At 38.0% G+C, this 10,736-nt stretch overlaps 2 protein-coding genes across 14 annotated transcripts; one reads left to right on the plus strand and one right to left on the minus strand.

The window, feature by feature from the left end:
* Positions 1-1,469: 1,469 nt before the first annotated feature.
* LOC108985022 (probable LRR receptor-like serine/threonine-protein kinase At1g14390) lies at positions 1,470-5,019 on the plus strand. Of its 2 annotated transcripts, none has more exons than XR_001995114.2 (7): positions 1,470-3,215; positions 3,382-3,518; positions 3,616-3,859; positions 3,943-4,136; positions 4,239-4,281; positions 4,359-4,470; positions 4,597-4,685. XR_001995114.2 is itself a non-coding variant. In XM_018957146.2 (7 exons), the coding sequence occupies exons 1-7, from the start codon at positions 1,961-1,963 to the stop codon at positions 4,828-4,830; spliced, it is 2,223 nt and encodes a 740-aa protein (XP_018812691.1). In that variant the 5' UTR covers positions 1,470-1,960; the 3' UTR covers positions 4,831-5,019. The 2 variants fall into 2 exon arrangements, 1 of the variants encoding a protein (XP_018812691.1); XM_018957146.2 differs by having other exon boundaries at positions 4,235-4,281; positions 4,597-5,019.
* A 111-nt stretch (positions 5,020-5,130) lies between these two features.
* On the minus strand, positions 5,131-10,109 carry LOC108985023 (ubiquitin-conjugating enzyme E2 2-like). 12 transcript variants are annotated; one of them, XM_035684425.1, is made up of 8 exons: positions 10,031-10,089; positions 9,893-9,940; positions 9,183-9,334; positions 9,008-9,033; positions 8,103-8,258; positions 6,381-6,469; positions 5,678-5,760; positions 5,131-5,457 (listed from the first exon to the last, which is right to left on the minus strand). In XM_035684425.1, the coding sequence occupies exons 3-8, from the start codon at positions 9,305-9,307 to the stop codon at positions 5,271-5,273; spliced, it is 666 nt and encodes a 221-aa protein (XP_035540318.1). In that variant the 5' UTR covers positions 9,308-9,334; positions 9,893-9,940; positions 10,031-10,089; the 3' UTR covers positions 5,131-5,270. The 12 variants fall into 12 exon arrangements, with proteins under 12 accessions (XP_035540318.1, XP_035540322.1, XP_035540317.1 ...); XM_018957149.2 differs by having other exon boundaries at positions 5,138-5,457; positions 8,103-8,192; positions 9,183-9,316; XM_035684423.1 differs by having other exon boundaries at positions 5,138-5,457; positions 9,183-9,316.
* Positions 10,110-10,736: the final 627 nt, after the last annotated feature.

The raw sequence follows: 10,736 nt of genomic DNA on the forward strand, positions 1-10,736 counted from the left end.
CATGCATGGATACTGATTTTATCATGAGTTTGTATAACGTAGATGTGCATAATTGATCAAATCTGTGCTGCTTATAAGATATAAATATAGTCAATCAAGTATTTGGATCAATTAAACATGACACGAACCCGGAATATGAGCGAAAATTTTCATCATTGTCACATGTATACATTTAAATATGCGAATACTTGGAAATTAGGCACTGTTTTCAAGGCATGTCATGTGCCTATTTGGTGACCATAGAATGCCATCGCTAAATCAGTTTATAACAATCTTTATATATATAAAGAATTGTTTTGTCTTCTACCCCTTGTAATTAACTAAAAACAAGTGTTTCAAGATCCGATTATATCATGTATATCTGGTCACTCCTTTATTAACAAATGATTTTTTTTTTTTTTAACAAAATATACAATCGTATGCAAAGCATAGGGTGAATAATATATTATAATTAAAATAACTAATTACAATTTAGAAATTAGGCTGGAAGATAAAGGATTAGGTATTAATACGTGCGTGAAAAGCTTATACTTGCATGCCTCTCGGATCATTGGATCGATACCCTCGTTTAGAGGACACCCCTTACCGACACAACCACGTGTTTAGTTGTTATCACAAACACCAAGGCTGTTTATGTAACTTTGTGCAACGGACCGTTGTTTCTTGGTTGATATGGACATTCGTAGGGCATTCTGGTCATATCTCAATTTGCCTACCCCTTGTGGCCCGTGGGTTTTTGTTACAATAAATATAGGAGGCTTGTCCTTCACAGACTTCACTTGCCTTTGGCACGTGACTTTGTGATACCCGCGGATCTACGGTAATTAACGTGGTAGACACCGAGGTTCTCGCATTGTTTCGGCCACTTGAAGTCAGTGCTGGGTAGGGGTGTCAATATGTCACACGACCCATTAACCAAACACGAACACGACACGATAAAAGCGGGTTAGGGTTTACTCTTAACGGGTTCGGGTCAAAACGGGTTGACCCGTTAAGACACGATAGCTTAACGGGTTGATAACAGGTCAACCCGTTATGACCCGTTATAACCTGTTATGACCCGTTAAGAAAGTTAAAATTACAATTATACCCTTATACCTAAAAAATAAAATTGTTGAGATTTTAATTTAGATATTTTTATTGTTTAGATTGTAATTTTGGACTTGTAGTTAGTTTTATATTTTGTATAGATATTGTGATTTTAACATTTATATAAAATTATACTAAACTTAACTAGATTAAGGAAGTTAATTTTGGGTTTGTTTCAATCCATTTACATAAATAGGTCAAAACGGGTTGACACGACACGACCCGTTATGTTATTGGGTCGTGTTAGGGTTTGAGATTTTGACACGATAAGCTTAACGGGTCGGGTTAGGGTTGACCTATATAGTATAATATACATATCTTGACACGACACGAACACGACCCGTTAACACGATTTGACACCCCTAGTGCTGGGTTGACTTTTGACTTTATAAACAAAAAGAAGGGTTTGGATTCTGGAAATCGACGGCGATGTGCGGTTTGATGTCACCCCGATGGCAGTCTTATGTCTCCGGAGCGTATGTGAGTTTTGGTTCTATTTTCTGTGCATATATACTCACTCTGTCAGATCTCTGTTTCAATCCACAAACATAGTTTTGTCTTTCTTTTCACCAATTTTTTCGATTTAAAATCTTTCTCGATCAAATCATGGCCTCAGATTTTCCCCATGAAAACCCATTTTTTTTTCATGGGGAACAACTAAGCAATGAATGATCTATTTGCTCCCTACTTTTTCCTACTATCATTTCTGTTTTGTTAAATTCTGTGATAAAACCCATTTTTTCTGTACGATAAATGTTATGATTCTTTCATATCGTTAATTTGCATGATCAACCCAATCATTTTCTCTTTATATAGAATTGGAATTTGAGGCTTAAGCTTCGAGTTCTATATATGTATATTTGCCTCAGCAATGGCGAATCTCTGGGTTTCGTTTCATTTCTTGTTTCCGGCATTAATTCTTGCTGTGCTTGCTCCATTTTCTATGGCGCAACTGACTCCAAGCGAAACCCGAGTTCTTTTCCAAGCTCAAGAGCTACTTGAATACCCTGCAGCTCTTCAAGGGTGGACAAATTGGACCAACTTCTGTAACCTCCCTCCCTCACCTTCTCTCAGGGTTGTCTGCTCAAACAATCGCGTAACCGAATTAACTATTGTCGGAAACAAAAGCTCACCTTCTCACAGCCCAAAACTTGCTTCGGGGAAATTCAAAGTTTCCCACCAAACTTCTTTATCTGAAAGATTCTCCATTGATTCATTCTTTACTGTTCTAACGAAGCTTTCCAACTTGCAAGTGTTGTCACTTGTTTCCTTGGGATTGTGGGGTCCTTTACCATCCAAGATCAACCGCTTTTGGTCACTTGAAGTGCTAAATGTTAGCTCCAACTTTATTTACGGACAGCTTCCTTCATCAATTGCTTCGTTGAAGAATCTGAGAAGTCTTGTTTTGGCTGATAATTTGTTCAATGGGAGTGTTCCAGATCTTAAAAGTCTCGTAGTTCTTCAAGAACTTAATTTGGGTGACAATCATCTAGGACCGGGATTTCCCTCACTGAGTAACAGTCTCGTGAGTATTATATTGAGCAACAATTCCTTCAGATCTCAGATTCCCTCAAAAGTCAGGAACTTAGCTCAGCTCCAGCAGTTTGACATCTCTTCGAATAAATTTCTTGAACCAATCCCATCTTTTCTGTTCTCTCTGCATTCGATTCAGAATCTTAGTTTGGCCAAAAATCAACTAAGGGGGACTCTTCCCATAAATATATCGTGCAATGATGAGCTTAAGCTTGTAGACATTTCGCACAACCTGTTGACGGGAAAACTGCCATCCTGCTTGGCATCAAAGTCTTCAAACCGGACTGTACTCTACTCATGGAACTGTTTGTCTAGCGGGAACTCAAAGTATCAGCATCCATATAGATTTTGCCACAAAGAAGCATTGGCCGTTAAGCCTCCAATCAAAAGTAAGAAGCGGGAGTCCAGCATCAAACTAGGCCTAATACTCGCTATCATTGGAGGTGTCGTGGCCATGGCTGGAATTCTTGGACTGCTGATCTTGGTCGTTGTCAGAAGGACAGATGAGAGGAGAGATAAAGATAATAAATTTGACAGATCTGTAGCCGATAAAATGTCCATTCGTAGCTCCCCAAGATCAAACATGGATGCAAGTAAGGAAATTTTTAGCTTAATTTTTCTGTCAAATATACTGAGAATGATGCAGAAACTGCTTAAACTAAGTGCTTTGAACCATTGTATAATTCCTTGAAGGGTAGTTTTTATATATTTCTTGTTCCTTCAATAGAAAAGAATTCGATTTTTTTTTTTTTTTTATAGGGCGCTTGCCGCAGACAATGAGGTTAGCAGCAGCACTCGGGCTCCCACCATATCGTGTTTTCACATTGGAGGAGATTGAAGATTTGACAAATAATTTTGACCCGTCAAATTTGATTGGGGAAGGATCTCAAGGACAGGTAAAAGCATTCGATTCAAACTGTTTGCGGATTAGCATATATCTCGGGAACCCTATTTCACTTCTCTCCCCATCTGAAAGTACTTGCTTTATAACAGCTCTATAAAGGTAGGCTAAGAGATGGTTCGGTGGTCCTGGTGAAGTGCCTGAAATTGAAGCAAAAGCTCTTGCCTCAAAGCTTGGAGCAGCACATGGAAGTGTTATCCCAGATGAGACATCGCCATTTGGCCAGCATCCTTGGACACTGCATTGTCAATTATCAAGACCATTCCAATGCAGCTAGCGCTGTTTTTATTGTTCTCGAATACGTCTCAAATGGATCACTTAGGGATTATCTTAGTGGTAAAGTCAACAGAAAACCCTTTTTTCTTTTCTTAACAAACTCAAAATTCTCAATGAACTGCTTTTTAAATTGATTTTGGCAGACTGGAGAAAAAAGGAGATGCTGAAATGGCCACAGAGAATGGTAATTACCATTGGCGTCGCGAGAGGTGTCCAGTTCTTGCACACAGGGACTGCACCTGGCGTGTTTGGAAATAATTTAAAGATCGACAATGTTTTGTTGGATGACAGCCTCACCGCAAAAATTAGTAGCTATAACTTCTCCTTGCCATTTAAGGTTAAAAGAGAATAACCCTTTTCATCTGTAGCATTTTTGTCAGCTTAGTTGAATTTCAACCATTTTCCCTGTTAATTTTTGCTGATATAATTTCCCAGGTAGGTTCAGAGAGCCCTCTACATGGACAAGACAATCATATCAGCAGGTATTGATCCTCTTCTCCCCTTCATTTTCTTGTTTCCTCAACTGCTCTGACAATCCCAATATAATCTTCATGTGCAGTATTGAGACGGCAGAAAAAGAAGATATTTATCAGCTGGGTGTTATCCTACTTGAGGTCATAACCGGTAAACGGATCACATCAGCCATTGAAGTGAGTGACCTAAAGCATCAGGTACTCATACAACTATTCATCCATTTTTGTCAAGTACTTTCAGATGAGGAGAAACTATCCTTTGCTGGTACAATCATATATTGCTAAACTGGAATTCATTGGTCATATTGCTTGCTCCCTTCACAGCTTGAGGATGGCCTGACAGAATCAGCATCAAAATTAAGGGCTGCAACCGATCCCTCTATTCAGGGATCTTTCGCATACCAATCATTAAAGACCACAGTTGAAATTACTCTCAACTGCCTGTGCAAGGATTCGAGCAAGCGGCCTTCAATAGAAGACGTTCTCTGGAATTTGCAGTACTCAATTCAAGTTCAAGAAGGATGGACCAGTAGTGGAAACCTAAGCACACAGATGTAGTGCTTTAGTTGAAGATTATTATAATGCCGTGGCTGTCAGCATTTCATGCTGCTTTTGTGCTACAATTCATTTATCATAAAAATTATTGTAAATAGAACTTCCCTTGCCCCGCATTTGTTACCATATTATTTGCTACCAATTTTCCTATGGTTTGACCAGAGATTATATACATGTATTTCCATCTCACCTACCTCTCCAGTCAGAGCGCCATGATGGTTCAGTAACATTGCAAGAACCATTTGCAACAACTAGTTTTCGAATAATTGTTTCCCCCCCCACCCCCACAAAGCTATAAGAACGAGACGCATTGACCAGGAGTTTTATATATGAAGTCTACAGAATATGTATGAGATACAAGAAAAATTCAGAGAGAAGTGGCAAACACACAAACATGTCGAATAATCAAGTCGAGTTCACAAAACAATGGATGAGTCCCATTGTTATTTAAACAGGCGATTGGAATATATTTGAAGTTCCGTAGCACCTGAACTTCGATAACTAATCAGCAGTCCAACTCTGCTCAACAATCTCACGTACTCTCCTATTATATTCACGTTTGTTCTCACTAAACATCCGTGCAGCTTCTGAATTTGCAGGAGAATTTGGATTTGGGTCACAAAGCAATGACTGCAACCAGAAAATGATGATTGGTTTAAAATAAGATCCAAGCAACATCATCAGAAAAACTAAAACCTTTAAAATCACATATTTCAATTCTTTCTATAACACAGACAGAGGCAATTGCATTTACTATGATATACATCTCAAGCAAGCATGTATTTATATCTGTATGCCATAATAAAATGGGTGGAAGGCCACTTCTCCCGCCTGGGCGGGGCAGCCGTACCCACTAAATGAGCAGGTGGATTGCCAAGCCCACAGTCCAGAGCCCTCACACAAGACTAGAGTATCAGATCCAGATTCAACATCCTGCAAGCAGCCAAACAATCCCAATCGCAATCAAACTCGAACAGTCAAACTACAACAAAAGATCTCAGATCTAGTCAGATCAGATTTGATCAAAGATCAGGTTCGAGACCCACGGTTATAGTTATAGATCCGTGCCTTAAAGACCCATGACCGAGAGAGGAGGAGGAGAGAAGAAAGGAGAAACAGCTGTAGAGAGTAATCTCAGGTTTTATATAAATATGTATGTAACCAGAGCGGGCGGAAGGGTGGGTTATTACCGACCATCCCCAGCCGCACCCAATTAAAAATTTAGTCTTTCACACCTGCCTAGCCTGGGGTAACAGGCGGATTGGCTGGGTGATGGGGGCTCACTACCCAGCCCTATCCTCTGCAAACGTATAGATGATTTGAACAAGCTAAGCACACAAATAAGTAACAACATAAAAACTTGTGGGGAGAGACATGTAATACAAGAGAAACATTGGGTCTGAAAATATAGTTAAATGCATTAGATAGAAAACTAAGGGAGAGACAAGGTAGGGGGGAGGAACTCGTACATAAGCATCAGTAGATCCACACCAAAATGATCATGACATGTTAACCAATAATTCACAGTCCTTAAGTTTGTATCGATTTAATACCTGGATAGAGGTAAGTATAGCTGCCGCATCGTAAATAGGGCTCCATTGATTTTGTAGAATATCCAAACATATGCTTCCATCCGCATAAACTGAACAAAAAAATAAGAAACAGGAACTTAGAACAATAAATGGCTGAAATTCATGCCAACAAACAAAATCTCTCGTTAGAAATTTTGAAGTTGTTCACAAACAAAAGATCTCAACGAACTTTTTAAAGTTACTCCCAACAGAGAATAGTATCACGAAAGATGGGAAAAGATGCTCCACAACCCCAACGAACTTATTTCCTACTCAGTCTCAATACCTAATACCATTGCATGGCCAGTCTGATGGACATTAGAAATGAAAAGACAGGTATTTACAGAAAGATGAAGGATAAATACACTCAATTTCTAATTTTTTTTTAAATAAGTAATAAACTCATTAAAAAGCACAAGGGGCACAACCAAGATTCAACATGTAGAAAAGAGGAAATTATTTCAAAAGGAGTTTTTTATCATATCCAATTTCTGTGCTTTATCATAGAAGTTTTTACATTCCTATCACTTCAAATACACCATATGAGGCAAGTAGAGACCATCTTTCACACTGCTGCAATTTGTAGACTAACACTTAATCCCATCCAAGAACATTTTTCTGATCACTACCCAAGTCACTAAGTCAGACCCAACTGGCTGAAGAATTCATTCCACAAAACATTAGCAATCCCACAATGGGGTGCCAATGGCCATAAGGCCATTGGCATTACCCTGGTCCTTTGGGACCATGGGGTCTAAGGTTGGGGGTTCAAAACCCCCCAACTACTAGGGTGTTGTCCCTTAAAACTTGCCTAGCAAAAAACAAAACCCACGATGGGGTTTAAGATGATCAACAAACTCTTTATTCCTTGTACACATGCAACACCAATAAATCACAAAGATTTTTCTTTTTCTTAGATTATCCACTGTGAGAATCTTCCCTAGAGACTCAGAGAGGCTGTCCATACAAAATCGCAGCTGTCATGGGGACCTTAGTCCACCAAATGCCCTTCCAAGGAAATAGGTTGTGATCATGAGGAGTTAGGATATTATAGAAAGGTCAAATATTGAAAACCCCTCATGGAGACACATCCCCGCTGAGCAACAGGAATAAATGACATAACCAAGGGTCCAAGAGAACCCTTATTTGTATCTATCTATGGAGCAAAAATAATTAAAGACAGAACAAGGAATAATAAGCCATGCCCTTGTACACATGCAACACCAATAAATCACAAAGATTTTTCTTTTTCTTAGATTATCCACTGTGAGAATCTTCCCTAGAGACTCAGAGAGGCTGTCCATACAAAATCGCAGCTGTCATGGGGACCTTAGTCCACCAAATGCCCTTCCAAGGAAATAGGTTGTGATCATGAGGAGTTAGGATATTATAGAAAGGTCAAATATTGAAAACCCCTCATGGAGACACATCCCCGCTGAGCAACAGGAATAAATGACATAACCAAGGGTCCAAGAGAACCCTTATTTGTATCTATCTATGGAGCAAAAATAATTAAAGACAGAACAAGGAATAATAAGCCATGCCCAGGTCATACCGCTATGAAATTGTAATCATTGCATATGTCTAGACTTGCAAAATTTTTTTTTTTTTTTTTATAAGTGACTTTCACACATTCAAAGTGAACAGAAAGGATATCAGGAATATCAAGAAATAGTAGATGTTAAAAATTTTTTGTCAACTTACTATTTGGATGGAACATTCGAGAGACAAAGCGCACTGTTGGTGGCTTGTTTGGATAATCCTCCATAAACTGGAGTGTCAATTTAAACGTACCTGGAGGACTCGAAGATATCATTATGAACATAGAATACTCAATAAAAGCTGTGCTAGCAATACAGCCTGTATATTGATAACTTCAGTCATACAAATGAAAATTTCAAAGAGATCGCCAATAAACAATTAGCATGACAGAAATACCATTTTGCAAATTTTTTTTTTCCCATGTTAAGCTTACTTAAAAGCTCAAAAATATCATATAACGCACACAATTACGTGTTGCATCGTTGATAACATAAGATACAACAATCACACCCATCTCTCAGGATTAGCTCAAACCTTCCAATTTTTCTGAATTGGAAGTTTTATTGAGATGTGAATTTGTTGCCTCCCAAAGGATACCCAAAACTAGAATGTGAACAGTGATGGATGCAAGTAATACCATAAGAAGTAGGTAGTAAATAATTCACTGCAGCATGAGTTAAGATGGGATGGTCCCCAGCACACCAGTGTACCAAGCCAAACGTGACCAATGCATGCGATTGCACCATGTATGGAGGACCAATCATGCACGGTTCTTTCCCCATAAAAGTCCCAGGAAATCTTTACAGAAATAGCAAAACTCAGAAGGTAGTGGGCTACCAAATCAATTCCTAAACACAATCAGGGATCAAATTACCAATATAGAAAGTGGCAACCAACCAAACAACAGGTCTAGCTTTCAAAATATGCTATGACAGTTTACTAATAATAAACTATGGTATCTTTGAAACCTCTCCAGGCACTTGAATAGTTGCAGGTGAAAAAAAACTAAAAGCATCAAAACATGCTAGTCCTATTTATATGAGATTAGGCACAACAATTAACTTTACCTCCATCCCACGAGGTATCATCAGGCCTGCAATTCAACAATAGGAAGGGGCATAAGTACAACTGTATCAGAGCTATACTCATTCAGAACAGTCAAAATAAATATATAAATTACACAGACAAAAAAAGAACATATATTGAAACAGAGACAAAGACAGTTATGCTTTTGGAACGTACCCAAAGATAACAGCATTCCAAAGCATTATGTTGTTGTCTTGAGGAGCACCACTGATGCCTGCGGGAGGATCTTGCTGCAACCTCTTAAAATCCCTCATCAGCCTCTTCCTCGCAGGAGTCGACATCCTGAGCGCCTGTAAATTCAAGCCAAACTATAATAGTTAGTAATTTCCGTACCCATATGGGTGCGCAGAGACAAGTAGAGCGCTAGATCAACCATCTAACAAAATTGCAACAACAACAGTGCATTGAAGGGTCTATGAAACATATGGTACTAAATTAATCCTTCAAAAAAGATACAGGTTGAGAAAATCCAACAAACTAATCCCAACTGGGATAGCTAATTTCGGGCCTCCCCACATATTGGCAACTGAAAATTTAACTAACATGTTAATTATATCAAAACAGTAAATAAACCACAGATCAAAAAAAATGTGTGATGGGGTTTCTTAATTATTTAGTAATTAAGAATACCACTGACATCAAATACGAAGCCCATAATTAATTAGAAAAAAAAAAAAAGGTCGATTTCTTATCAAGCACACGCACATAGAACAGACAGTAAACCCCATATCGATAATCGAGAGTTTCTCCCAATTTTTTCCAGTCAAACGCGCCAAGCACTTTCAAATTCTAAATAAATTTAGCAACCAAAACTAGGGCTATCTCCAATCAAATAAGTATATAAAACCCAGTATCGGATTTCTTACCTGCGAGGTCCTAACCGCGCTTCAGAAGAATCTTGTCTCTCCCCAGAACTTAATAGGAGAAGAAACAGATGAATATAACGGTGACGGCCTGATCGGCTAGAAATAACAATGAGAAGAGGTTTGGGTTGAGATTATTACCCTCTCTCGACTTCCACTGCTGCTTTCTCCTGACCTGTGGTTGCTACTGGCTAGTGGCTAAGCCATGCACTGTATGTATGTGTATTTATTTATTTATTTCCTTATAAATTTATTTATTATTATTGTCTTTTTGCGCGGGGAAAAACATATATTTATCATTCAATACAACTAATATATTACATTAATTGCTTTCCTGCGTGTAAGATTTATGTGCGGTAGGATCAACAGGTATGGTTGGGTTTAATATTACAAAATTAAATTTAAATAATATTTTAATTTTAAATTGTTATTTTAATTTTTTCTTATTTAGAAAAATTCAATAAAACATCTTAATTTAAATTATTTTACTACTATTTATAAGTTATTTCAATACTATTTATAGATTTCTCATTTCATCTCATTTCTTAAACAATCTTCAATATAAAATAGATCTAATGGATTATTGAATCACATGAAATTTCATCACTTTGAAAATATACTTTCGTAAAAAGAAAAAAAAAAATTGTGATTGTAGCAGCTCTCGTTGAACAAGGAGAGGTGACACACAGCATATTCTAAGGTGGTCATCCACAAAGAAATATGAAGTAAATTCGACTAGACACATTATCACACCCAGCATCCACTTATAAAAGCTTTCCAAAAGTCTTTACTTCTGTACTTAGGGCCTAACTTGATTATCGCATTACACCTTAAGTAGATTTACATA

The sequence above is a fragment of the Juglans regia genome, chromosome 13 (assembly GCF_001411555.2).
Source record: "Juglans regia cultivar Chandler chromosome 13, Walnut 2.0, whole genome shotgun sequence".
In the NCBI taxonomy this organism is placed as follows: Eukaryota; Viridiplantae; Streptophyta; class Magnoliopsida; order Fagales; family Juglandaceae; genus Juglans; species Juglans regia.

Coding starts and splice junctions, on each gene's coding strand:
- LOC108985022 (XM_018957146.2), top strand. CDS start 1,961: ATGGCGAATCTCTGGGTTTCGTTTCATTTCTTGTTTCCGGCATTAATT. Junction 3,216..3,381: donor AAGATCAAACATGGATGCAA/GTAAGGAAATTT, acceptor TTTTTTTTATAG/GGCGCTTGCCGCAGACAATG. Junction 4,471..4,596: donor TGAGTGACCTAAAGCATCAG/GTACTCATACAA, acceptor CTCCCTTCACAG/CTTGAGGATGGCCTGACAGA.
- LOC108985023 (XM_035684425.1), bottom strand. CDS start 9,307: ATGTCGACTCCTGCGAGGAAGAGGCTGATGAGGGATTTTAAGAGGTTG. Junction 6,470..8,102: donor TCGAATGTTCCATCCAAATA/GTAAGTTGACAA, acceptor TTTTTTGTTCAG/TTTATGCGGATGGAAGCATA. Junction 5,458..5,677: donor TCCACCTGCTCATTTAGTGG/GTACGGCTGCCC, acceptor TTCTGGTTGCAG/TCATTGCTTTGTGACCCAAA.